The sequence below is a fragment of the Microtus oregoni genome, unplaced genomic scaffold, assembly GCF_018167655.1.
Source record: "Microtus oregoni isolate MIOR12 unplaced genomic scaffold, Mior012 000017F_ref0000208, whole genome shotgun sequence".
NCBI classification, from domain to species: domain Eukaryota; kingdom Metazoa; phylum Chordata; class Mammalia; order Rodentia; family Cricetidae; genus Microtus; species Microtus oregoni.
This window is the reverse complement of record NW_024543076.1, coordinates 39,535,389-39,563,381: the sequence shown is the minus strand read 5'-3', so window position 1 is coordinate 39,563,381 and position 27,993 is coordinate 39,535,389. Positions and strand designations below refer to the sequence as shown.

At 47.7% G+C, this 27,993-nt stretch overlaps 1 protein-coding gene across 2 annotated transcripts in view; it reads left to right on the top strand.

Annotated features, from left to right (window-relative positions):
- The first annotated feature begins 3,189 nt into the window (after positions 1–3,189).
- Positions 3,190–27,993, top strand: part of LOC121458306 (tumor protein D52) — a 94,643-nt gene continuing 69,839 nt past the window's right edge. The window contains exon 1 of one of the 2 annotated variants that reach the window (XM_041667501.1): positions 3,190–3,499. In XM_041667501.1, coding sequence (XP_041523435.1) covers positions 3,481–3,499 — 19 coding nt within the window. In that variant the 5' untranslated portion in view covers positions 3,190–3,480. The other variant, XM_041667502.1, reaches the window with a different exon arrangement.

Sequence of the window (27,993 nt, the reverse complement as noted above, 5' to 3'; positions counted from 1 at the left end):
ACTCAGGGATTGCATGTCAGAATTCCATTAGAGCACATTCTTAACGCCTTGGTTTCATCGTCACCGTCGCTCATACACCTTCGAGGACGTGAGACAGCTATGATGGTGTCTTCAGCAATTCAGTATCAACTATGTGACACTGAATAGATTTCTCTCCAAAGTTGATCTTGATGTCTTGGGCCTCTTAACGTCTCAGCCCTTTGAACTGTGACAGTCTGAGCCGGGAAGGCCAGTCTTTCTCCTGGACAATGACAACTTCCCCATCTGTGCTCTGCCGTGCTGCTATCTGACCAGCCAGCCAGTCAGGGTCGCCCTGGAGCTGCTGTACTTAGCAAATAAAGACAGAGGATTCCTCAGATGGTGGCTGAGGAGTGAATAAATATTTTCAGTAAACACGATAGGGGGTATACTAACACTAAAATACACCACAAACACGATAGGGGTTATACTAATACTATCATAAACCAAGAAACTTATCATTTTCTTGAAATTCAAATTAAAATTGGTGCCCTTTATTTTATCTGGAGACTCTAGGTCCAGGCTACTGGGAGGCCACAGCACTCGGCCCTGGCTTTAGAAAATGAGTTTCAGTGCCTCTCTTGGGGGAAGGAGGCCTTATTTCCAAACAGAGGCCTCTATTCATACCTGTACCATCTCTACAGATCATGATCCCTCCATGGGCAGGCATCTCTGAAATCTCTTGTCTTGGCAGGCCTGCATGCATTATTGGGGTTTTTGGCCTCATTCCCAGGTAAGCTTTGTGATGGCCATGCTGGTCTGGAAGTGTGGCCAAGGGGCAGCTGATGATCTAACGCAGGTGTAAGGAAAGAACCAGAGACAGTCGGGGCCTCTATTGGTTCCTGCGGTGGTTTGAATAAAATGGCCCCCATAGGTGCAAACGGAATGTCACTATTAGGAGGTGTGGCCTTGTTGGAGGAGGCAGGCTTGGGGGCTCAGATGCTCAAGTCACAGCCAGTGTGGCAGTTCACTTCTGCTGCCACAGATCACGTGGGACTCTCAGCTCCTTCTCCAGCACCATGTCTGCCCGCATGCTGCCATGCTTCCGGCCGTGATGATAGTGGACTGAACCTCTGAACTGTAGGCCAGTCGCAATTAAATGTTTTCCTTTATAAGTGTTGCTGTGGTCATGGTGTCTCTTCACAGCAATAGAAACCCTAACTTAGACAGCATCCTTGCCCCCAACTTAGGGGTGTCACGGCAGAAAGCATCCAGATGTTTCTATACTTTGTATGATCTCTGATGGCTTTCAGGGTGGGGAGGTATGCATGACAAGGGCAGAGTACCAAATTTTCACGTACATAATGTTTTTTGTTTGTTTATTTATTTATTTAGTGGCAGGGAACCGTGCCTGCCAAAGCCACCCTATCTAAGTCAGCCATCCATACTGGAAGTCCCTAGTCTTTAAGTCGTTCAGTGAAGATTTTGAAAAAAAAAATCTACTGTTTCTTGTAGAGATTTCAGCAATAGATTAGTTTATAAAAGAATCTACCTGGCTACTGTGTCGCATGTCTCTAGTTTGGGAGATAATATATTTGAGGCCAGCCTAGGTCACATAGTAAGCCTGATGTGGTACACAGCTATAACCCCGGGGCTTCACGCGTGCTAGGGAAGCTCCCACAGCTAAGCAGCCTCTCCCGCTCCTTGTCTCTGCTCTTGAGACAGGGTCTCATGGAGCCCAGGCTGACTTCTAAGTTTTATGTATCCAAATGTGGGCGTGACCTCCTGATCTTACTGCCTCCGTTTCCCAGCTACCAAGACTATCATTGTGGCACCACCACGCCAGGCTTAACAGATTAGGTTGCAAAATGCCCTGGTGTATCAGGGTTGCACTTGAGCCATGTAACAGGAGCCGAAATAATAATGATTTTACAAAGCAGGCATTGATCTTTCTTTGGTAGAATGCAGGTCTACATGACCAGATCCATTCTGCCTTTGTCTCTGCTGGCCATCCTTGGCTTCCTTCCTTCTAGTTACACTGTGCTCATTGCTCCTGTAAGTAAAGTGGAAAATAATTCTCTCTCTCTCTCTCTCTCTCTCTCTCTCTCTCTCGTAGCCATTGGTAGCCCAGGTTGACTCCAAATTTGTGGTCTTCCTTCTTCTTCTTCCCTAGTGCTGAAATTATTCTTTTACATGCAGCCAAGAAGGAATCTCTGTCCTTTTCTTTAAATAGTTTCTTGGAGCCTGTCTTAGTTAGGATTTCTATTGCTGTGCAACACCATAACCAAAAAGCAAGTTGCGGGGGGGGGGGGGGCGGTTTATTTGTCTTTCACTTGAGCATTGCTGTTCATCGCTGAAGCAAGACAGAATAGGAACTCAAACAGGGCAGGATCCCAGAAGCAGTAGCTGAGACAGAGGCCATGGAGAGCAGCTGCTTATTGCCTTGCTTTCTATGACTTGCACATCTAACTTTAGAGAATGGAGGACCAGCAGCCCAGGGATGGCACCACCCAACATGGGCAGGGCCTTCCCCATTGGTCACTAAATGAGAAAGGCCTCACAGCTGTATCTCAAGGAAGCATTTTTTCAGCTGAGGTTCCTTCCTGTCAGATGACACTAGCTTGTGTCAAGTTGACACGCAGAGCCCCAACTAGGCCAACCTTGCTTATTCCTGGAGAGCTATCTCCAGCTACAAGGTCCTGCCTGGGCAGTATTTCAGCGGTGCGACACGCGGGTTCCCACACAGGAAGAAAAACGAGAACATTTCCATACATGAATGAGTATGTAAACTCTTCAAGAGATGAAGGGATAAGGCAAGCGTTCTTTTTAAAATCTGAGACAGGGTCTTGCATCTTGTTATATTCCATGCTAGTCTCAAATGTACCATCTTCGAACATGCTACATCTACACTTTTAACACTAAGCTACACTCCCAGACGTATGTAGTTCGAATTCTTTTTCATATTATAGCATTTCTTTCCATTCCAAATTTACCTTAATGTTGATATATACATATACATACATAACACACATAAACACTTCAACAGTAATAAGAATTTACTCTGAATCAAGTATGGCCATGGTTCAAGAACACTAAGTCACCCAAATGACTCGTTCCACCTTGCAAACAGTGTTTTCCGTTCGAGCAGGTGCAGAGGGGCGGAGAAAGGGGCAGTCGCGAGGCCAGAAGCCTGGGAGGAAACTTTCGGCTTCGCAAACTTGCGAACGAAGTGCAAACGCCACCGACTCGCAGCTGCTCGCCCAGCCTCGGAGTCCCCTTTCCTTCCCTTTTCAGCCCCTCCCTGGCCTTTCCCGACCTTCGGGACTCCTGCCCGGCGCCGCCGCCCGCGCCGACGTGGCGGAGCGCACAGGTCGCGGTCAGGTGGTCGGTGACGCCCGGGACCGGCTCCCGGGAGGGCGGCGCCAACGCCCGGGGTGGGGACTGCGCGGCGGCCGCGGGCGGAGCGCGGAGCGGCGCGGAGGAGCGCGGCGGGCGGAGCGCCGGGAACGAGGTGGCACAGACATGGACCGCGGCGAGCAAGGTAGGCGGTGGCAGGCTCCCGGCGACCGCGCGGAGCCTCGGAGCGGCGTCTGGGCGACCCCGACCCGGCACGCTTCGGTGGCCGAGCCTGGGAGCCACTCACGAGCGCGGAGCGGGCAAAGGGGCCTCTTCGCTGGAGCGTGAGTGTGAGCGAGTGTGCTCCGGCGTGCTCGAGCGGGTGTGCGCAATCGCGTGCGAGTGTACTGGGGAGGAGAAGGGGAGCGAGAGCCGGCGGAGGTGCTAGGCTACGCGCTGGGAGGACCACTCAGGCAGCGCGCTGGCCTCAGGGTCACCGCCAGATCCTGGAAGTGATGGGGTTCAGGTGGGACCGTGACTTGAGAAGTCTTCCTACCTGCCAGTTAGGATTCTTGGTGGTCTTTGAGCCAATGGCCACAGTGTTTGGATGTAGCTATTCGTCATACTAGGAGTCCCGAAACTGTAGAGTGCTGCCTGTCTGCTTGGTTGGGGGAAGGGAGCGTTCATGGTCTGGATTTTAGTGCCCAGGTGAATCTTAGAGATTCCGTGCACCGCGGCTTTCTATTTTCTTCCTAAGACAGCAACTCAAGTGAAATCGCCAGGAATAGAATCATAATGGGGATGTGGCCAGAGTAGGTTGTGGGTTTCGATTGAAATATTGACTACAATGAAGAGCGCTGCTGTGAAACTGGTATAGGTGACGGTTGGTTTACAAATGCTAAAGAAAATACCCAGTGTTTACGAAGTGGGTTTAGGAATCGTTCCTGTTGTGTGCCCCGGTAGGACACTTCATTTTCTGCTTACTTGCCGCCGGTGTTTGCCTTTGGTATGAGTTTCAAGCATGAGTTATTAAAAATATAAATAAAACCATATTTTACTTGTTTTTTGTTTTTTTTGTTTTGTTTTTTTTTTTTTTTTTTTTTTTTTTTTTTTTTTTTTTGGTTTTTTCGAGACAGGGTTTCTCTGTGGTTTTGGAGCCTGTCCTGGAACTAGCTTTTGTAGACCAGGCTGGTCTCGAACTCACAGAGATCCGCCTGCCTCTGCCTCCCGAGTGCTGGGATTAAAGGCGTGCGCCACCACCGCGCTACTTGTACTGTATTCTATTTGCGATTAATTTGTAAGGTAGAATTTTAACCCTAGTAACCCCCCATTCTAAGTTCACACTGTGTGTGTTTATAAACCTAACATACAGTATGTTATATGCTCATGAGTTTGTTACTCATGTACCTTTACACATGCACACACATTGTCTAGATTTTTGGTTTTTGGGGGTTGTGTTTCCTCTTTCAGCCTGTGTGGTTGACTGAATTAACTAAGTAACTTGACCTTTGTGGGTCAAAGAGTTAGAAAGTTTGTCTTTATAAACCTTTATAAACCAGTATTATTTCATCTGACTTTTCATGCAGACTGTCTGGGTAAAACATACGTGTGTATGTGATTGGTTTGTGTGTTCCGTGCGTGTCTGTGTATGTGTTTTTGCACTGCCACGTTTAACATGCTGATATTTTTCAGTAACAGCTTGTTACTTTGAAGTGTGCCAAAGTGCTGTTTGGTTTAGGTGTCTGGGAGGCTCGCAATGGACTGCGTGTTTTCGTCCAGCAGCTGCCTCAGCCGGTTAAGGCACTGTGTGGTTTATGGGATTTTTAAGTTCCTAATTCTAGGAGTTGTAAGGAGAGTCATCATAGTGTCCAAGTGTTTCCTGTGTGTGACATAGTCACTTGTCTTGCTGTCATAGTTTGCAGCTGGACACCCTGCCCCTTTGGAGAGTGTGTGTGTGGGGGAAGGCCAGCTGCCTTAGTCTTGCTAGGAATTTCCCTAAACCTTTGTGACAGGCCTCCTGCCATCAGCCAGACCCCAGGGAGTGTAAGTACTCAGCAAGGCTTGTTGATGCTTTGGATTGAAGTGCCTGTGTGGCTGCTTCCAGCTGCTACCCTCTGTCTCCCTAGTTCCCTTTTCAGTCTCTTTGTTTCCTGCTCCTTTTTTTTTCTTTCCTACTTCCTTTTCTCTGTGATAAGGCTGTGTTGAGCAGGCCAGATAACCTTACCTGTAAGGGCTTTTGAACTGGCAGTGCAGGTGGGTCTGCCCTGAAGGAGTGTGCCTGCACTGCCCGGCTTCTTGCGAAGGGCTGGCCTGTGAGATGTGTGGATTCAAATCTGGTGCTCACCAGCATCCCAGTGTTGGCTGGGATGCAGTGTAGCAAACTGTGATTATGTCCTTATTTAATTGTAAGGTCATTATTTTTCGTCCCCAGAGTATTTCAATCTAAATCATAAACTTTTTGGACTTACTTTTTCTTTTTTCTATAAATCCCAGCCTCTGCTGGCCTCCATCTTTGGAGGCCCCTCCCCTGTACCCCTTGACCTTGATCCCCCTCCCCAGGAAAGTTCAAGACCACTCCCATGGGTTAGGGTTATTTAAACTACTCGCCAGAAAATAAATGTGTGGTTTTCCCTTTTTCTCTCTGGTGGTCACAGTTGGCGACTTCTCATTCCCTTCAGGGCCACCTGGGAGTGCAGGTGTCTAATTAAATCTGGACATCTTTTAATCTGGTCTGACTTGGCTTGATTGTGATTATTTTGTTTCACCAGAGAGCTTGCAGTTAGAAAATATTCCTAAAACTTTCCTTTCTTCTTTGTTTTGTTTTGTTTGAGTCAGAGTTTCTCCGTGTAGCTGCCGTGGCTGTCCTGGAACTTGCTTTGTAGATCAGACTGGCCTTGAACTCCTAGAGATCCACCTGCCTGTGCCTCCCGAGTGCTGGGACTAAAGGACTTAAGTTAAATGTCCCCTTCTTGTCTTACATGAACTCTCTTGAGAAGGCCTTAGATTTCCTTGTATGATGCTGGTGCCGTATATTTTGCTACTGATCTTTTTGTTGTTGTTGTTGTTTTATTCAAGACAGGGTTTCTCTGTAGCTTTGGAGCCTGTCCTGGAACTAGCTCTTGTAGACCAATCTGGCCTCGAACTCACAGAGATCAGCCTGCCTCTGCTGCTCAAATGCTGGAATTAAAAGACTGTGCCACCACCGTCTGGCTGCTACTAATCCCCTTAACAGACCTATAAGCTTAAAATAAACAAATTTCTGTCATGTTCTTTGATACTTTGTAGTCTATGCCCAGGTTATTTTTTTACTTTTTGTTTAGATGTTGGGTACCATGCTTTCTTTCTATTGCAAGGGATCTCAAAAATACCTTCTCTGCATACTGCTCTCCAAGCATGCTCAGGCGTTAGCTGGGCAGGGAACTTACCGTGGATGGTGTTTCCTACGCTGCACCGCTGTGCCACTTGCTTACTGGAGCACGCCTGTGTGACAACAAAGCCCTCCTGTCTCCTTTACTGAATAAATATTTATATGCAAGGACTCCCTTATGTCAGTAAGAGCCTGAGCGCTGTGATAGGGTGGCAGCCGTAGCCCATCTCCTGAGCATGGTGTTCCTGTCAGGGATACTGTGTGACAGCCGTAGCCCATCTCCTGAGCATGGTGTTCCTGTCAGGGATACTGTGACAGCCGTAGCCCATCTCCTGAGCATGGTGTTCCTGTCAGGGATACTGTGTGACAGCCGTAGCCCATCTCCTGAGCATGGTGTTCCTGTCAGGGATACTGTGTGACAGCCGTAGCCCATCTCCTGAGCATGGTGTTCCTGTCAGGGATACTGTGACAGCCGTAGTCCATTTCCTGAGCATGGTGTTCCTGTCAGGGATACTGTGACAGCCGTAGTCCATCTCCTGAGCATGGTGTTCCTGTCAGGGATACTGTGACAGCCGTAGTCCATCTCCTGAGCATGGTGTTCCTGTCAGGGATACTGTGTGACAGCCGTAGCCCATCTCCTGAGCATGGTGTTCCTGTCAGGGATACTGTGTGTGACAGCCGTAGTCCATTTCCTGAGCATGGTGTTCCTGTCAGGGATACTGTGTGTGACAGCCGTAGTCCATCTCCTGAACATGGCGTTCCTGTCAGGGATACTGTGACAGCCATAGCCCATCTCCTGAGCATGGTGTTCCTGTCAGGGATACTGTGACAGCCATAGCCCATCTCCTGAGCATGGTGACCCTGTCAGGGATACTGTGTGACAGCCGTAGCCCATCTCCTGAGCATGGTGTTCCTGTCAGGGATACTGTGACAGCTGTAGTCCATCTCCTGAGCATGGTGATCCTGTCAGGGATACTGTGACAGCCATAGCCCATCTCCTGAGCATGGTGACCCTGTCAGGGATACTGTGTGACAGCCGTAGCCCATCTCCTGAGCATGGTGTTCCTGTCAGGGATACTGTGACAGCCGTAGTCCATTTCCTGAGCATGGTGTTCCTGTCAGGGATACTGTGTGTGACAGCCGTAGCCCATCTCCTGAGCATGGTGTTCCTGTCAGGGATACTGTGTGTGACAGCCGTAGCCCATCTCCTGAGCATGGTGTTCCTGTCAGGGATACTGTGACAGCTGTAGTCCATCTCCTGAGCATGGTGATCCTGTCAGGGATACTGTGACAGCCATAGCCCATCTCCTGAGCATGGTGACCCTGTCAGGGATACTGTGTGACAGCCGTAGCCCATCTCCTGAGCATGGTGTTCCTGTCAGGGATACTGTGACAGCCGTAGTCCATTTCCTGAGCATGGTGTTCCTGTCAGGGATACTGTGTGTGACAGCCGTAGCCCATCTCCTGAGCATGATGTTCCTGTCAGGGATACTGTGACAGCTGTAGTCCATCCCCTGAGCGTGGTGATCCTGTCAGGGATATTGTGACAGCCGTAGCCCATCTCCTGAGCATGGTGTTCCTGTCAGGGATACTGTGACAGCCGTAGCCCATCTCCTGGGCATCGTGTTCCTGTCAGGGATACTGTGTGTGACAGCCGTAGCCCATCTCCTGAGCATGGTGTTCCTGTCAGGGATACTGTGTGTGACAGCCGCAGTCCATCTCCTGAGCATGGTGTTCCTGTCAGTGAAATAGTATTTAAAGGGAAAAAGGAATGGTTACCAGAGCCAGAAACCTGAGGAGAGAAGAGGCAGAGGGGAAGAACAGTGGAATGATGTGTTGTTCTTTAACCATTTAGCCTTAGATATAGCCCAGATCTGGGATGTCACTTATTTAAAAGTAAAGTAGGTGTAGAGAAGAACGGCTAATCCAAAGGTCTCCTCGGGTGACATCAGGGGCGGCCTGCCCAGGTTATTGCTCAGCACCCTCCCTTTCCATATGTCTGCATGGATCTTCCTTAGGCTTCCTCCACTTCCTGCTTGTATGTTTTTGTGACAGCTTGCCTGACAGTCCCAAGGGGGAAAGCTGAGTAGTGGGAGTGGCTGAGGTCTTTTAGCAGATTCTCTGAACCGAACGTCAGAGCAGAACAAAGCATCCTTGGGAGGAGCCTTTGCTGCAGGCTAAGCTCATTTTATACCCTCTTGGGGTTAATTTGCAGCTTTCCTTGTTGACCATTGTAAAATCTCTTTTGAGACTGGCTGAGTACCAGCTGTAAAGATACCATGGTTTTACTTCTTTAATTTAAAGAAGAGATCAAACGATTTGTTGGTTGATTGGTGGTTTGATTCAGCAGGATCTTGCTAGGTAGCCAAGGCTGGCCTAGAACTTTCAGTCTTTCTGTGTGCTGCGTCAGAGGTGGAGGTCAGTTGCCTGGTGATTCAGGTTACCTAAGTTGTTAATGAAAATTGAAAAAAAAAAAACCCCACCAACATTAAGCTCTAAAAATATGTGGTTTTGGGGGGGGAGTTAAAATAATTTATTTTAGAAAAATTAGAAACGGGGAGGAATAGAAAGAAAATAAAATTGTTTTTGTTTTGCTGGGGCTGCTGGATGAACCCGGGCCTGGGGATTGAACCCAGGTAAGGGCTCAGACAGTGAGCCAGGTGTCCAGCAGCTTCATTGTTGTATGTGTGTTTGTGTTCAGAGGCCAGAGAAAAACAAGTGGTTTTATCTCTCTCCACCTTACTTCTTCGGGTAAAGTCGCCCACTGAGCCTGAAGCTCAACATTTTAGCCAGGCTGGTGAATTTTCTGTCTCTGTCCCTACTGATGGGGTCACAGGCATTGGTAGTGACCTTGCTTTTCACATGGGTGCTGTTTAATTTTTGCTTTTCAAGACAGGTTTCTCTGTGTAGCCTAGGCTATCCTGGAACTTGCTCTGTAGACCAGACAGGCTGCAACCTCAGAGATCTTCCTGCCTCTGCTTCTGAGTGCTGGGATTCACTGCCATCCAGGATGGACTGGGGTTTTGAACTCAGTTCCTCATGGAGAACAAGCATTCTGCCCAGTATGGACTGGGGTTTTGAACTCAGTTCCTCATGGAGAATAAGCATTCTGCCATTCAGTATGGACTGGGGTTTTGAACTCAGTTCCTCATGGAGAACAGCACTTTTGCCAATTAAGCCGTTTCCTTAGCTATTTGTTTGTTTTTAAAGACGTCTCTTCCAGTTCTAGACTGACCTTAAACTTCTCGTCCTCTTGCCTCTGCCTCCCAAATACCACCAAGCCTCGCCATAGTTTTATTTTTAAGGCCATTTGGACATGCCTGTTCATACATATATTATTTTATGTCTAAGATAGGCAATATTTAGCTTGTTTCTCATTAATAGGCATTTAAATGTCATGTATGGAAAAATTTCTCTTTATGTAGACCAGGTTGTCCTTGAACTCATGGAGATCCTCCTGTATTTGTCTTCTAAGTGCTGGGGTTAAAGGCTTGGGGTTTGTTAGCATTTGGACTTCCCTTCCTTACCTCTGTTTCTTTGCCTCTGGTATGGAGAGGGCTTTCATGGGAGCATTATCTCATTTGAGGATGAAAAGATGGGGCCAGAATGCCTTCCTGCACCTACTGCTGCTCAGTTTGTTTTGTACAGAGCAATCAGTAAGTTGGTTTGAATGAGAATGATTCCTATAGGCGCATGTATTGAATACCTAGTTAGTCCCTATACTGTTGCAGAGGGGGTTAGGAGGTGTGGCCTTGTGGGAGGAGGTGTGGCCTCGTGGGAGGAGGTGTGGCCTTTGGGAGGGTGTGGCCTTGTGGAAGGAGGTGTGACACTGGAGTGGGCATTGAGGTTTCAAAAGCCCTGTGCCAGGCCCAGTCTCTCCCTCATCCTCCCTCTCTTTCCTCTCCCCCTTTCTCCTCCTTTCTCTCCCTCTCGCCCCGCCCTCCATGCCCCCTCTTTTCCACTCTTGCTCTTGCTTGTGGATCAGGATCCACTGCTCATGCGCCATGCCTGCCAGTCAGCGTCCTTGGTCATGGTGTCTCTTCACAGCAGTAGAACGGTAACTTGACAGCCAGAGGAAGCCTGTCTTGGCATGCCGTGTCCTGAGCTGGGATTTTCCTGCCGGAGCAAACTGCAGGAAATACGCGTTGTGTGCATCATGCCTGTGGGAAGAATTCTTAGAAGAGTGTGACTCTTTTGATTGTTCCAAGTCCCGCTCCATGGGAAGTGCCAGTTATCCCACTGGCATGTGTGAACGCGTGCTTCCCCACACCATGTGGTCGGTATTCTTGCACATTTCCAGCTTTGCTTATCTCACAAAAGAACGGTGACTCATCCCCTCCCCCCCTTACCACCGCACCTCTATCCCCCTCCCTATTCTTCTCCTTTATTTGGAGACAGGGTCTCACCAGGTAGCCCGTATTGACCTCATTCGTGGTAAGCTTGCTGCCGCAGCCTCAGACGTGAACCTCTCCATCTTTTTCTGACAGGAACATGTATCCACGTCTTTGGATGTGCACGACATTTATATTTCATTTTCGGTAAAGCGTTAAACTGTCGTCATTGCCAGTTTCTCCATGGTACTGTCCGCATTTCCCTGTCTTGTTTTGCCAGGTGCGACCTCCATCCATGAGATGAGGTGGTGTTTGCTCTTCCTAGCTTGCAGTCCCTTCTTTGACTTCATGGTGATTGTTTTTCCCAAGCAAAAATACTAAGCAATTATCTTTTCATTTATAGCTTCTAGCTTATGAATCATTCCTAGAAATGCCTTCTTCACTTGGACTTTATGTTTTGGTGGTTTTATTTTTTTACATTTCAGTCTTCCATCTGGAGTTTATTTTAAGCAGAAGCGTTTCAGCACCTCAACCTCCCCCCATACAGTTCGCTGCCCAGGCACCCAACACCATTGCTTGCCTGGGGGTTTCCCCCACCTATTCCAAACACCGCTGTAGCAGACACTAAACTCTTGCCTGTTTTTTCCTCCTTGATTTGCATGCTCACTGACAGCAGGTAACTTCACAGGCTGTGCACAGTCTGTGGGAGGCGCATCTCCCTCACTGATGTTTCCTTTCCCGTGCTGTCCGAGTTTCTTCTTTACCATTCCTGCCAGACTTTATTTCCAAATGAAATTTCAGTTAACCTCGCAGTGAACTGAAAAGAAATGCCAGCAGTTTATCCTGTTTTCTTGACTGTAGAAACTGGTTTGCTTTCTCCTCATTCCCTTTCCTTACCTTTTTCCCTTCCCCTTCTCCCCCCGCCCCATATCTTTCCCTGTCTTTCTTACCATGCAGCTCAGGATGGTCTTGATCTCATGGTCCTGTTGAATACTAGGATTACAGGCATGCTGTCGCATACAACAGCTTAGTCTGTGTGTGTCTTGAAATTGATTACCTTCAATAATGTTTGTCAGAATCATACCAAATGTGTATAATTTGTTTTGGATGCTATTAGATTATAGGAAATTTACCACAGTTTAAAAAGAATGATGGTTTTATGCTTCACTGTGGTATGGGTAGAAATGGAGTCCTCCGTCAGGTGGCTGTGTGCTATTGTCTCCTCCTCTAAGAGTTAACCCAGTTGGGTTGATCTAGCATCTGGCCAAGGAACCATTCCTCACTGAGGTAGTTTCACCTTAAGCTGTCAAAGAGGTAGGAGGACTAATTACCCCTTAATGAGATGATGTGCTTTTCCTTTCCCAATTCCAGGCTTTTCTTCCTTTGCCCCTGGTCCCATCCACTGTTCCCTGGGGTCTGTCTGCTTCCTGAGTCCTGGCACAGAAGGTCATAACTTCTGCCTTCCTTCTCTTCTCCCTCATTCTTTGGCGCACTGGAATATATATATATATATATATATATATATATATATATATATGTGTGTGTGTGTGTGTGTGTAACCTTATATTATATATATGTAACCTTATATTATATATTATATATATATGGAATATATATATAAGTAACCTTATATTATATATATATTAATGTTACTTTGGAACTTTTTACTCTTTCTTTAATGCTCCCTACCTTCATTTGGTTGCTCCTTTGCCAATGTGGCTGATGGCCATGATGGCTTAACCAGAACATTGTGGCTTAACCAGAACATCATGGCTTAACCAGAACATCGGGGCTTAACCAGAACATCATAGTTTGCTTTCTCTCTTTGCTTCATCTTCCTTCACGGACAGCTGCCGAGATCTATCGCTTCTCTGCCATGGGGTTTTCTTGGAAACTCCAGTAAGAGAGCCGTCTTAAATTCTTCTATTAATGAGAGTAAGAACCCCAAGAAGTGACCCTGATTTCCTTGGTGTCATGTGATGACCTTGAAGAGACTCCCAGGAATTATTGGTGACACTGTCATTGGTATGTTGACACTGATGTCTCTACTCTTCGTTGGCTGTTATTTTTGTTATTATAAATAATGCTGTAAGAGAAGTTGCCAACTTAACTAACGAGATTTAGTATTAAGAGTAAATGCCTTTAGGTGACATTTTAGGCATATTGTATTCCTCCAAGTGACCTTTGATACTTCTTTCTTAGAGTCTGTCTTCTGTCTTCAAATGCTTTCATTATCAGTACTAAAACAGTGGGTTTAACTGTTCGTTTGTGAGCTATACCTTAGCTCACAAACACTGCTTCATGTTTCAGACAAATACACATTCAATTTTTAAAGTTGCATATAAAAGATTGGGAACTCAATGGCTCATGAGTTCCCTGCAGCATCCTGAGGTTGTTGGAGCCAGTGTGGACGAGCATGGACAGTATGGCCCAGCCAGTAGGGCGAGAAAAGGAAAGAAAGTGGTTTATCCAGCCTGCTAGAGTCTGACCTCAGCTTGAAAGGAGATATCCCTGGAACACCTCTCCATACTCATTGTGGGTGTTTGCCAGAGGCAGTTCACAAGTGTGAGCCATATCACACACTTACTGAGTGGAGAGACCGCTAGAGTGAACGGAGTCAGACGGGAGTAGACAATAAAGGCTAAGAATCAGGGAGAGAGACTGGCTCAGCCAGGAGGCAGGAATATATGTCCTAATATGCTCCTAGCTTTCTATAAACCACAGGAAATGTGCTTTGTAAATAGAAGAGATGGGTGCTTTCCTTCTGCAGTGTTTGTAAAAAGTGCTATGTGTGCATAAAGTAGACGGCGCTGGTTAAGTTTTTATTCAGCAGAGGGTATTGGGCATGGCGCCATGTCATTGCTTTAATAAACCAAGTTCTTTGATATTTCAGTGTTACTCATGTCTTCTCAGCCTAAGATACACGGGAGATCTTGGTACTGTTTGTTTGTTTGTTTATTTATTTATTTACATCTCAGGCTGCTCTGGATCCGGATGTAGATGACCTTGGACTTCTGATCCTCCTGCCTCCCCTTTTCAGGTACTAGGATTATAGGTGCATGGGACTGAACTTGATTTCCGTAGTGCTGGAGACCAAATCCAGAGCCTCCTGTGCTGGGCAACAGCCACTGAGCCACACCCCAGGCCCCTTATTGCGTTCTAGAATAGCTTCTTTGAACGTGTGTGAAGGACGTAGGGCCTGTTTCTCTTGACCAGGAAAAAGGAAAACACTTTGTCCTTGTGGAGCGTTTATCAAAGGCACGCTTTGCCGCTGCTTGGACACAGGGTGTGTCGAGTGTTTTGTCCCACCTGCTGTGGAGGATAGTCTAAAGCCATCTGTCCTAGTTGGAATTTTATTGCTGCCAGGAGACACCGTGGCCACACCTACTCTTGTAAAGGGAAAACATTTAGTTGGGGCTGACTTAGAGTTCAGAGGTTTAGTCCATTATCGCTGTGGCAGGAAGCATGGTGGCAGGCAGGTAAACATGGTGCTGGAGAGGGAGCCGAGAGAGTCCTACATCTGGCTCCACAGGCAGCAGGAGGTGACCAAACCTGGCTTGAGCTTCTGAGACCTCAAAGCCCACCCCCAAGGACACTCTTCTCTAACGAAGCCACACCCACTTCGATGAGGACACGCCTCCTAATAGTGCCTCTCCTTGTGACCCTATGGGGAGCATTTTCTTTTCTTTTTCTTTTTTCTTTATTTTCTTCTTTTCGAGATAGGGTTTCTCTGCATCTTTGAAGCCTGTACTGGAACTAGCTCTTGTAGTTGGCTTCCAACTCACAGAGATCCACTTGCCTCTTCCTCCCAAGTACTGGGATTAAAGGCATGCGCCACCATCGCCTGGCTATGGGGCCATTTTCATCCAAACCACATCATCCTCCTAGTAGATGCCCAGACATTCAGCTAGCATTTTGTATGTTGTTTTGGTAGTGTTTGATTTATAAATACACTAATAATATGGAACAGTTGTAACAATGAACCTTACAGAGTGCTTCTGTCTGGGACATTTGTCTGTCTGTTGTTTTGAGACCCCAGGCTGGTCTAGAACCCGCCGCAGTCCTCAGGCTCACTCCTCTAAGTGCTGGGGTCACAGGTGTGAGCTGTCATGTCTAGCTTACTATTTCCAGAGCATGGTTTTTCCTGAGCTCTGAGAACCGAGGAGAACAAACCCACAACTTACAGCGATTTGCATCAGAACCCCAGGTGTGATGCCCACGAGAGTTCCAAGAGTTCCACTGCTTGCTGTCTCTGGGTCTCTCAGCACTACTGCCGTTTTCATCTGCTTGTGAGGGTATAGGCAGCGGTCACAGCTTCCCCAGATTTACTCTGCTGACTGTGGAGAGCCCACAAAACCACTGCTCTCCCTAAACTTATGGTTTCTCAGAAAGTGACATTGAATCAAAAACCAGTTTTGTTTTGTTTTCATGATTGCTGAGCAGGACACAGCACACTCTTTAGAAATATTTTCCTCACGGTTAATTAAAACGAAATTGGAATCTGAAGGTGCAGAGGAACGAAGTCTCAGGCCTGCCTCCCATTTGTGTGTTGTTTGGAGTCTTTTTAGTGTGACGACATTTCTGGAGTGTTCTGGAGTGTTTTCTGTGTGCTGGGCTTCATACTAAATGCATTGAGGTTCCTTTTTTTAAACTTTGTTTATTTTTAATTTTTTAGACTCGTGACAAGCCCTGGGGGCAGGCGTTAGTGGTGACGCTGCTTTATCGAATGAGTTCTGCAGAGCACAGTGCTTGGCACAGACCGATCTGGGCTTCTGATCTGTGGTGTCAGGCTAAGACGTGCATGTCATTGTCCAACTTAACATCATTTAGAAGTCACCCAGTGTCCCTTTTCCCTTGAAGGGCAGTAGCATAGCTACTGTAGAGTGTAGAAGGTGGCCTGTCTGTCTGTCTGTCCTCTCGCTTCAGAGTTAATTTTAAGTGTTGAGAGGAAAGCATTCTGGGTATGAAGTCACATCTGGGTTCCAGATTTCCCGTGACCTTTTCTGGTTCTGAGACGTTGGATAAGTCAGCTCACCTCTCTGACACTGAGAATGCCCCAAGTGCTTGTGAAATTAGGGGAACATCTGAGTAGCTACAGGTGTTCCTGATCCTGAAGCGGCAAGTTAGGTGACTGTGGAGAACTTGAACTCAGTGGCTCCCAGTGCAGATGAAATGTTGTTGATTTAGAGACACTTCCATGTGGTGACCACCCGCAGGCTTGGGTGTAGGCGGCCATCTCCTCTGTCTGCTTGGGACTCCCGCTTTGCCCTATTCTGCTAAGCCACTAGCTGAAACAGATTTATTCCTTAACCAATAAAAGCAGCACATAGACAGAAGGAAATTCCACACCACAGGGGCAGTCTGGACTGACAGACAAGGGAAGTGGATGATGGGAAAACCACCTACCTGCCAGGGAGGAAGCCAGCAACTTCATTCTCCGAACCTGGACTTGCAGAGTGCGCGGGCCTGGACGTTCGCATAATCTCCATTCATGTGTTGGTGCCCCAGTGTGCGGTGGCATTTGGAGGGGAGGACTTCGGGAGGTCATTTAGCCTGAAGGTTGGACTCATGAATAGGGCTAATGCCTCCCTCTCTCTCTCTCTCCCTGTGTGTGTGTGTGTGTGTGTGTGTGTGTGTGTGTGTAGGTTAGAGATCAATGTTGGTTTTTTTGAGACAATGTCTTTAATTGGCATGAATTCTCCAGATAGGCTCGGCTGACTGCCAAGGAGCCCCAGTGGTCTGCCTCCCCAGCTGGGATTACAAACACAAGCTACCTTGGCTGTTTATTTTTAACAGCAACTCCCCCCACCCCAACCATGGGTTCTGAGTATCGAACTCGGTACAATGCTTGCACACAAGTACAGTTTGAGGCATCCCCACAGCCCAGTTAGTGCCTTTTTAGGGGAGAGACAGGACAGAGATGATCTCTCTGTCTACCACATGAAGATGCAGCAAAAACAATCTGTGAACCAGAACTAACAGCTTCCACTGGGCTCTCCGTCTGCTGCCACCTTTGTTTTGGACCTCAGTCAGGAGCTGTGAGAATTCAGTGTCATTGAAGCCACTCTGCTGTGTGAACGGCTGGAGCTGGTGAGGACCAAGTATGGTAGGAGTGAGTGGTGCCAGAAGAGGGAGGAAGAGCGTTCGTGGGGAAGACTCAGAACACAGAGACAGAGTTTGGAAGCCCCAGAAATGGCCTTGCCTGCAGGTGCGTTGACCCTGGGGAGCGTGAGGGCCTTGTGACTGAGGGTTAGGAATTGGGGTTAAGAAATGTCACTTGGTGGTTGAGTAGACCGTGCGAAAGCCAGATAGGGCGAGTCTCTGTGATCCAGGCCAGAGTTGAGAAGGCTGTGGAGTGTGGGTGTGTTGGGTTCCTGGGAGGCCTTACAGGAGAGTAAATCAGATGTCTAGAGACTGAGGTGGGAATCTGAGAAAAGAAGAGCAGTTCATACTGGATGTGGAAAAGCTTTGGTAGTCAACACAGAAGGACTAGACTTCAGGAAAGAGGTAATGCATTTATTGAGAGCAGTTCGTGTTCCCATTGCCCAGGCTGTGAGGCCCACTCTCCCGCAAACCTAGCTGAGGCACTAACGGGATGGCCATAGGTCCACTGCGATCAGCTGTGTTCAGACTAGGGCGCAGGAGAGACTGGGCTTAGGTTCATCTTGAGCCCCGCCTCTCAGGTGGGGGCGGGGCCATGTTAGAAGACTCCAAGGCTGGGGTCCTTGGATACCTGTTTGTTGGCCACGTTTCTACATCTGCTTGTGGCCCTGGGGTGTCTAAGTGTCGGAAGGACGTACTTACTCAGCGCTTCTCGGAAGGAGTCCTTGGAGGGGCAGGCACAAGCTGTGTGGCTTTTTATAGTCTTGCTTTGTAAGTCACACGTAGTCATTTTCACCTCATTCCAGTAGTTAGAACTGTGTTGCCAAGTCCAGCCTGGGCTCAAGGAGAGAGAAAGTAGACAGACCTCATCTCTGGCGGGGAAGAGTGTCAGTGAGTGTGTACGTTTGTTTTAAAACCACCACGTCTTTATGTGATGTCTGTGTAGATGTGTTCAAAGGTGAGGCATTCCTAAGAGAAAGGTGGGCTGAATGTCTCAGTTGAGGGCACCTAAACTCTGTATGATGACCATGGAGAAACTAAAGAGAGGAGGAGGCCGGGGCTGTGACCCTTCCAGGTGTGAGTTAAGAGATAGGTAGGCTTCCGAAATCTGTGGAGATGCAGGTAGGGGTGAGGTGAACAAGTAGAGACTGGCCCCAATGATGAGTGCTTGTGGGAGACAGTGAGGGGAGATTCCCAGGAGAACAAGGCTGAGGAGAACGGGAGGTAGAAAGGCGGAGCGTGTCGGAATGGGGAAGGGAGGCAGCCGAAAAGGGATGCTCTCTTTGGAAGAGTCCAGGGGTGTTTGAAAAGAACTTTTGGATTTAGTGGTAGTACCTTGTTGTCCTGCATTGAGTGGAGAGGATGAGAGAAGTCTGGCCTTTGCAGGTGTTTGTAAAATGAGGAGAAATCGGGCACAAAGGGGAATAACCAGATTTGCTATTTGGCAGGGGCCCGATTTTAGTTAAGATGGCTTTTCATGCAAAGTGCGTTTTCATGGTGATATTATAGAGTTTGACCTTCAGGCAGCCCTAGTCTATAAGCAGTAATTCATTTTTATGTGTGAGAGCATTGCAGAGGAGAGGCACTTATTAAACATTGGTCTCAGGAAAGTATTATCCATCCCCTGGGTGGTCTTGTCACCAGAGAAGCAATTTAACTTGGTGGTGGCATTTAAGCAAAATTGGCGACGTCGTGACTTTGCAGATTTAGCTGGTGGTTTCTGAGGCTGAGTCTGCGAGAACTTGTGTGCACGTGACAGGATTGCCGGTGCCAAGTCTAGATTTGTCCAATACTCTGGCTCAGAAAACTGCCTTCATTCAGCTTCCTGATGTCGGAGTCAGGCAGCTCCTTTCTTCAGGTCATTGCTCTCCCTGGGAAGCCTTCATGCCCCGATGGCCTCAGGTGGATTGTCCTGCCCGTTGCTTCAGGGGTTTAATAAGATTGAACATTTTCCTTCCGAGTGAAGACAGCCCGACAGATTTCTCTGGGTTTAGCAGCCGTGGGTTATAGTCTTCTCACAAGCTTGCTGTAAGATGATGGATTGAGATGGGAAGACAGCCAACTTCAGCTTCTCAGAGATTCTAGATAGCTGTGTTTTCTCGTGGCCCCAGGTCACACGCAGGTCACACGTCCCTGTCTGCTCTCTCTTCCCAGCCCCCCCACCATGTCTCCACCTTCTCCACTCGCAAGAAGGATTTCATGCATCTATTTAATAATATGCCTTATGAGAAGTATTATTGTTTCTTTTTGCAGGATAATAAGACAAAAATTCCCCAGAAATCTATTTTGTTCACTTCGCTCATTTATTATTAATTTCCTTGCTAGTTCAAGGCTAATTTATTTGCACATAGATATGCGATGTTTCTAAATATAGAAAAATCATTTCATACTATTAATTTGGAATTTAAAAATGATCATACTCTGGGCCAATAGAGAAACAAGGGACCAAGGCTTGGCTCCTTTCTTTTTCTGACTTAAGGGTATCATAATTAAAAAACAAAACCCAAAAAACCCAAAACCCCAAACCAAAAAAACTGATTAGAAGTTATACAATAAAGTTTAGATTTCTCCTTCCTAATGGCATTGCAGGAACTCTGAGTCAGCTTTGAGTGGAATCTGGTCCCTCCTAGGCTGTGGCGCCTGTGGGATTGCCACATCCACCGTGGATGCTACCTACCATTAGGCCCCAGCTCTTGAAATCTTTCCTGGCCTAGAGGACAGGAGAGGCCAAGGCTGGTCCTGTTGATTCCTCCACTCACGCTGGCCCTCCGGGGACAACAGGCCCTCCTCCCTCTGACCCTCATGCTTTTCTTCACCTAGGAGAAGATGGACTTGGTCACTCCACCACCGTTTTCCTTTGGGCAGTAATAGTATATATCTGTTCTTAGTGTTTCTATGTGTCCATTTTCCCGTGCCCACTGCTGCCTCAGGCCCTGATCTTGTGCTTTCAGACCAATGTCGCCTTCGCAGTGCTGCAGTCCCGTGTATTGTCGGCCAGTGGTTGGCGGGGATTGGACACTGTACGCAGAGGGGACAGTTTGGGACTTTTCGGTCAGCACTGTGTGGGATGAAAGCCTTTTATTTGCTGAGGATACTATCTTTTATCAAGCGCTTTCTCAGTCCTGATTCCTGCCATGGAGTCTTTTCCTGTTTACTGTTGAGTGAGTTCAAAGTTTAGAGGGTTAAGGAAATCTCCAGCATCACAAAGTAAATCTGCAGTGTTTTCCCGTCTGCTGCCAACATAGAAACCCCTAGTCTAATGTTGATGGATTAACTAAAATGCTAAGGATCCCGAGTGACTGCAGCGGCAGAAATGCTGCAGGTCCCTAAGCGGCAGCGGCAGTGGGCAGCGGTCCCCGATAGCAACCAGTTCCAGGCAGGGACGGCGCAGTTCCCAAGTGGCTGCAGTGGGCCATGAGGGGCAGCGAGTCCCACGAGGAGACACAGACAGATGGGCATGCCATGAGACCATGCTGCAGGTCTTTGAAGGCGGCTGGCCCTGGGCAGCAAGCCATGTGGAGGGTGAGTGACAGAGACATGGATAGGCACACCATGCAGAGTGAGGTTGAATATTTATTTAGTGGGTTATGGAAGGGAAGGGGAGAGGGGGTAAAAGAAGGGGGGAAAGCAGAGAGAGTGGGGGGGAGGGGAGAAGTGGGGAGAATGGAGCTAGGCAGAAGCTGGCTCTTCTAGGGGAGAGAAGGGACTCAGGCTAGAAACTGAAGATCAGCTCACCTGGGGGTGAGGTGTGGGGGTGGGCGTGGCTTGTCTCTTAAAGGGACAGAGCAGACCATTACATAATGAGTTCTGTCAAAATAGAATTGGTTCACTTAAAAACAGCAGTAATATGTGTGTTTGTGTGTGCGTGCACATGTGTATTCATGTGTGTGCTGGTCCACGTGTGCACACAAATATGTATGCATACGTGTGGAGGCCAGAGGACAACCTAAGCTTTCGTTGCTTTGGCTCTGTCCACCTTGGTTTTTGAGCTGTCTTTTACTGGCCTGGAGCTCACCAGACAGGCTGGGCTGCACAGCCAGCAGCCAGCGAGTCTCAGGATCTGCCTCTTGTCTCCTCCCTAGCGATGGGATTCTCCATATGCACCACCAAGCCCAGCTTTTCACGTCAGAGCCTCCTGCTGCCAAGGCAAGCCCTTTCCTGACCGAGTCACCTCCCAGTCCAGTAAGCAAACCTTAAGGAAGGAACCTGGACTTGGAATTGCCGAGGTAGCCATCAGTGAGATGTTTGGATTCCAGCAGAGCAAATCTTGTTGTTGTTGTTTTAGAGAGAGAAGTTCTGCTGCCTAGGAGAGGGCGGGAGGGTGTGCCTTCCCAGATGCCCAGCGAGGATTTTTACCTAGGAGGCAGCAAACTTCTGTTGATCCTACTGTCGGTCCTATAGTAAAAATCACCTCCCAGAGGTAGGAGCACAGAAGCTGTGAGAGACCCTGACTTCCTTCAGTTTGTGGGCATTAGAAAATCAGATCAAGCATTGTATTTCTGTGTTCTAAAGTGATAATACTAATAATAAATTATTATTATTATATAAGGTCTCATATAGCCAAGCCTGGCCTCAGATTGATTGTGTAGCCCTGGCTGGCCTTGAACTTATCATCCATCTGCCTCTATGAAGTCATTTTTCTCCTCTTATTTTTGTTTTAAACATATGTTACCTGTAACTGTAGTGTAGAATAGATAAAGCATAACAAATAATGTATTGTATGAAGAAACTGTACTTTAAAAAGTTAGTTTATACACATTTGTTAAAGAGATTAAGTGCATTATTTACTTTTATGTCAGTGTGGCCGAAATGCTTGGTGGAGTCAATGTAAGTGAAGGAAGTTTGTTTGTTGAGTTCGGCTCACAGTTTCGGGGAAGCCATGATGGCAGGGGCAGTTTCTCCACGTGCTTTGAGCCCGAGGAGGAGGTGAGGCAGGATCCCTGGGCGGGGCTGTAACCCGTGCCTAACGACCCAGTTCTGCCAGCTTGGTCCTACCTCCTCCAGGTTCCACAGCCTCTTAAAATAGAGTCACTGGCTAGGGACGGGCATTTAAAACCTCAAACCATAACATTAAGTTACTGACTGACACCTCACACCTCAGCACACTTTCTTGCCTACCCTTATTTCTCGGTGTCCGAGAGCCATGCTAGGTGTGGCTGTTCACGTCCGTCAAGGGACAGACGTGCTAACAGAAGTTTAAGCACATTCTCATAAAGTCATTTTCTTTAGTCACTGCATTCTCCTCCCTCCCCTGCACACACCCTGGCGGGTCAATGTTCAGGTTCTTAATCACAGGCCTTTCCCTGAGCCACTGGCTGCTTTCTTTGGCAACCCTTCAAGATATCAGGTTTCCTGTGATCAAAGGAGCCCGGGACCTGCTTGTGCTTGTCTTTTATTCTTGTAAGAGGACCTCAGAGATGGAGCTAGAGGCACAGTTTAGGGTCTTCGGTGTAGTGAGCATTCTTTTGAAGGATAGGTGTTGAGGAGGAAAGCCGTTCTTACAACAGCCTCCTATATTTGCCTTGGTCAACACTGTTCATGTGACCCTGTCAGTTATGTTAGGGTGGGTCTGCCTCCTGCCGGCTGCTCCTCTACAAGTTGCTAGTCCCTTCTCGCCCTTCCTGGATCAGCTCTCCAGCGATAAGAAAAGAGGAGAAAGAATTTCCTTGTTTCAGAGAAACAGGCCCACAAGGAAAGTGACCTGGTTAGGGTTTCTCTTGCTGTGGTAAAACACTGACTGAAAGTAACTTGGGGAAGAAAGGGTTTCTTTCTTTTTTTTATTACTTATTTATTTGTTCTCTTTCTCTCTCTCCCTTCTTTCCTCCCTCCCTCTCTTCCTCCATTCCTTCTTTCTTACTTTCTTTTTTCCTTTCTCTCTCCCCCTCCCTTTCTCCCTCCCTCCCTCCCTCCCTCCCTCTCTCCCTCCCTCCCTCTCTCCCTCTCTTTCTCTCTCTCCTACCTTTCCTCCCTCCCTCCTTTCCTTTATTTTTTTTGAGGCAGAGTCTCTACATTGTCCTGACTGTCCTGGAACTATGTAGACAAGGCAGGACTCAAACTCACAGAGATCCACCTCTGCATCTGCCTCCCGAGTGTTGGGATTAAAGATGTGCGCCACCGCACCTGGCAACTTATTTCATTTTATATTTCCATGTTATGTCCTTCCTGGAGGGAAGTCAAGGCAGGAACCTGGAGGCAGGAACTGAAGCAGAGATCAGGGAGGGGTACTCCTCATGGTTTGCTAGCCTGGGTCTTTACACAACCCAAATCCACCTGCTCTAGGGATGGCACCGCCCGCAGTGGGCTGAGCTCCCCCACATCCATCACCTAGAAGCAACTCTTCAATTGCCAGTTCCTCTTCCCAGATATGCCCTGGTTTGTGTCAGGTTGACGTGGAAGATAAAGGCTAGTTTGTTTTTCCCTCTTAAAACAATGAATGCTAATCAGACACATTTCAGAAGGCAGCTCCAAACCCCAGCCTTGCAGTATCCTACCTTGAGGTAACAGAGAGATCCAGGGTTTTTGTTTATATAGAAAGCCACCTGTCTGGAGATGCACAGGCCTCTGCGGAAGCACCGAGGTGAAGGAAGTCACTTCCAGTGTCCTGTTTTTATTTTGCTGCTTTGTGGGAATGGGTACATTACACAAAGCTCATTTAGTGTGCCTTAAACCTTTCAGAAGACAAGGTAAAAGCAAATGCATGGCTCTAATTGACTTGGATTTCAGGCAAACGAAGTGATTGGTCAGGCCTTCCAGTGGGCAGTCAACAGTGGGGCTTGAAAGGCAGAACAAGGAGGGCCCCGGTTTTAGGGTCCAGTCTGACTGTGTGGCACTTAGGGCCAGTGACTCCATTTCAGTTTGGTCTGGTCTACTGGGGCCTAGTACAGGGGCTGGGTCTACAACAAAGTCTTCCAGCATTTTTGTGTGACATTTCTGTGTTTTTTTTTGAGGTTTTACATCTAGTCTTTGGAGACGAAGAATAATCTTTTTTCTACTGTTCTTCCTGCCACACAGTGGTGGATCCTTTTTTTTAAATTTTTTTATTTTTGGATATTCCTATTATAGAAGCTATAATTATATTGCTCTTTGCCTCTTCTCTGGGAAAAGAACCTAAGCTTCTTAAACGGATACAGCCACAGATCTGGCCTAGATATATGAAGCAGTCAGTTGGCCGACACCAGCGTTTTCATTCAGGTTAAATAAGAATTACATATATTTTCTCTGCACAGTGAAGAATCAAGGCCCAGAAAGTTGAATGATACGTAGCTGTTTCTCTGTGGGTCTTCTGCGGTCTCAAGCGGGGGTTCACCTGTGGATGGTGATGACCTCCCACATTGAAGAGGAAACCAGGGTGGACACCAAGTGACTGACTGATGTTCCCAAACTCAGAAGAGAAAATGTGTTCAGTTTTTCTCCCCAGTGAAATCTGAGGAGTTCTCTTAGAGCAGACCTTCCGCTTGTTCTTGATCAGAGCAGAGAAGGACATCTAGGTTGTTCTAGAAATGGGCTTTTAAAACTCTCGCCTGCTGGGGCTGAAGGCGTGGGCCACAGGAGCAGGTGGATCTCTGTGAGTCCCAGGCCAGCCTGGTTTACTGAGTGAGTTCCAGCACAGCCAGAGCTACACAGAAACCAAACCAAACAAACCCCAGAAGAAGAGCAAGAGCAGCCAAAGCCCTTGTCTGCTGTGTCTGCAGTAATGCTGTGCCTGGCTGTGTTAGAGCAGCTAGGCTCTCTCTCACCTTTAAACCCTTCAGGGCTGGGATGCAGCTCCATTGGCAGGGTGCTTTCCTAACGTGCATGAGGACCCGAGTTCGATCCCTAGTGCCATATAAACCTGGCACAGCGACATATAAACATGCAGCAGCGACAGACATGCCTGGTTATCTGTGGCCACGCGGTGAGTGTAAAGCAGACTGACCAAGGCTGAGAGTTTACTCGGGTGTGTATTGTTCTGCAAGATGGCGCTCTGGATAAAGTGCTTGCTGCCCAATCATGAACGCTGAAATTCAGCTCCTCAGAACCCGTGCAGATGCCAGGCAGACATGGTTAGTCTCCTGTCGTCCCAGTACTGGGAGGCGGGGGAGGGTCAGTCCCCCGTGGTGAGTACCACACCAGCTGTAATTGGTGGGAGGCCTCGCCTTAGTAAACAGAGAGAGATTAAGGAAGACATGCAAGGTCAATTTACACAGGGTGTGCAGGAACACACATACTCAAACCCACACACAGTATACACATACATACACACAGGAAAACAGTTTTAGAACTGGATCATTTTTAATCCGTTTTGTTTTTATTTTTGGAGACAAGAATCTTGCTGTTGCCCAGACTGGCCTGAAGCTCCCAGCCCTCTTGACTGCCTGCAAAACGCTGGGATTATAGGCATGTGCTTGCACACCTTGCTGGAAATTAATAATTCTTTTAAAATGCCACTCAGCTTTAAACCAAGCTTTAGACCATAATTTATAGCATGGTAGGAAAATTAATAGGTTGCCTTTGTGGCCATTTCTTGAGCAAATATTAAGTATCATGAACCTCATATTTTTAGATTTCTGTAAATCTTGTAGAGTTTATTTTTGCCTTGATAAATGTCAGTAAAGGTTCTCCGTCCACACTCTTGGCTGTGAAGTTAATGGGTAGAGAAGTATGTGTGTGTGTGTGTGTGTGCGCGCGCGCGTGTGCGTGTGTGTATGTGTGTGTGTGTTGTTCCAGGCTCCACTGTGGTGACCCCACTATATCAGGACTTACAGGTGCCTTGTCCAGTTTCTAGAAGGCTTATTCCTTGTGCCCTTTGCCCTGCTGCCCACTGGACAGATGGAGCAAACACAAGGATGGCACAGGGTTTAGGAGCCCAGCTGCTTGCTGCTGCCTGTAATGTGAACGCTTTGCCACACGGGACAGCAAAACAAGGCCTGCATTGTTGGGACGCCGCTCTCCAGGCTGCGGGCCCTTCTTCCTATTACAGATGGCTGTTTGTCACAGGCGTGCTCTGCAGAGGACACCAGTGAGGCCAGTTGAACTGATGGGAGTTAAGAGAGAAATCCTTTCTGGATGCGTGGTTCATGACCCCATTGCTCAGCAGCCCTTGGGGAGCCTTCCTCTTCCCTCTGGGAGCTTTACATGTAGCACGGATACAGCTAACCATTTCCCTGTCCTTCTCTGGCGTCTTCCACATCACACAGCAGAGACTTATAGGACCCATGCATAGACTGCTCATTGAAAGGGGGATGGGCATTAATATAGTTGAAAATAGTCCTCCTGCTGCCTCGCCTGCCTGTGTGAACCAGGCTTCTCCACACATGAGGGACATCTGATGGACAGATGGAATTCCACCCACAGAGCCTGACTCTACAGGTCAGAGGTCAGGCCTGGAGATGCATATGTTTTAGCAGGTTTCCATGGGTGACTGTTCAGAGACCACATTTGGTCACAGTGATTAGAATTGACTCTTTCTTTGCACCCCTTTTGTGTGTGGGGGGAGGTGGTGTTGTTTGGTTTTGTTTCTTGCTCTGTATGCAGCTTTGACTGTCCTGGAACTTGGTATGTCTTGACCTGGCCTTGAAGTTGGAGTGCTCACTCAGCGTCTGCTCCAAGTGCTGTTATAAGAGATGTGAAACACCATGTCTAGCGCATGTGTGCTTTGTGTATGTGTAAATGGAGATTGAACCCACGACATCACATGTGTTCTCCACCCACCGGGTCACATCTGCAGCTCTTGTGTGCCTCTTTATTTTTAAATTATTTTATTAGATGAGTGTCTTGCCAGCACGTCTTTCTGTGCATCACTTGCTTGGGGTGCCCTTGGAGGCCAGAAGAGGGCAACAGTTTCCCTGGGTCTGGATTGAGTTATAGACAGGTGTGAACTGCCATGTGGCTGTGCTGGGAATTGACCCCAGGACCTCTGGAAGAACAGCCAGTGAACCTAACTGCGGAGCCACCTCTGCAGCCCCTTGTGTGCCGTTTTAGTAAAGCAAATGTTAATGTGCTGTATATGGAGCGGTGTGGTTTCGCCTGTGCTGAGCCGATCAGAGTTCTGTGCTGGTACCTGCTGGCCACGTCATCCTTCCCGGCTGCTGCCTGGTGTTCCAGAGCGTTTATGTCAGCCACTGAGTGTTGTGGTTCTTTCCAGTGTTGTTTTTTAGTGTGTGTGTTATAAACAAGTGCTTTCTGAGGCATCTGTGTATACTCTACTGTGTGCAAGCAAGCGTGTCAAGGATCATAGGCAGAAGTGAAAGTGCTAATCATACGGAATTTTAGTTTAGACACTGGCTTCTTGGGACGCACATAGTAATGCCCACCATAGGCAGTTTGTCTTAGTTACCGCCCAGTTTGGAGCTAATTTAGTGCTATCAAGTCAGAACAATGTACTGGATGGGCCCTTTTAAATATTTGTCTGTAGAGGCTTTTGGATCACTGGCCAACCTTTCTAAACTTTTTCTTATATATTTCAAAAACACCAATAATCAATGTTTCTCCCTTTATTAATAGCTCCAGATGGATAAGAACTATTCAAGTGTTTGTTTTCCTCTTTGTGCTCGTGTATGTGTGCGTGCTTGTGTGTATGTCTGTGTATGCCCGAGCATCTGTGTGTGTGTGCGTGTGCGTGTGAGTGTGTGTGTTGGGTTTGGGTCTGTAGTCCAGCTTGGCCTCCAATTAGTGATCCTCCTGCCTCAGTCTCCTTGCTGCTGGGACTGTAGGCATGCACCACCATATCAGGTTTCCAGTTGTGTTGGGGGACGGACACTTTGAGACAGCTAAGGCTATCTTGGAACTTTCCCTCCACCCCTAAGAGCTGGACTACAGACTGCTGAGGCTGTCCTGGAACTTTCCCTTCACCTCTAAGAGCTGGACTACAGACTGCTGAGGCTGTCCTGGAACTTTTCCCTTCACCTCTAAGAGCTGGAC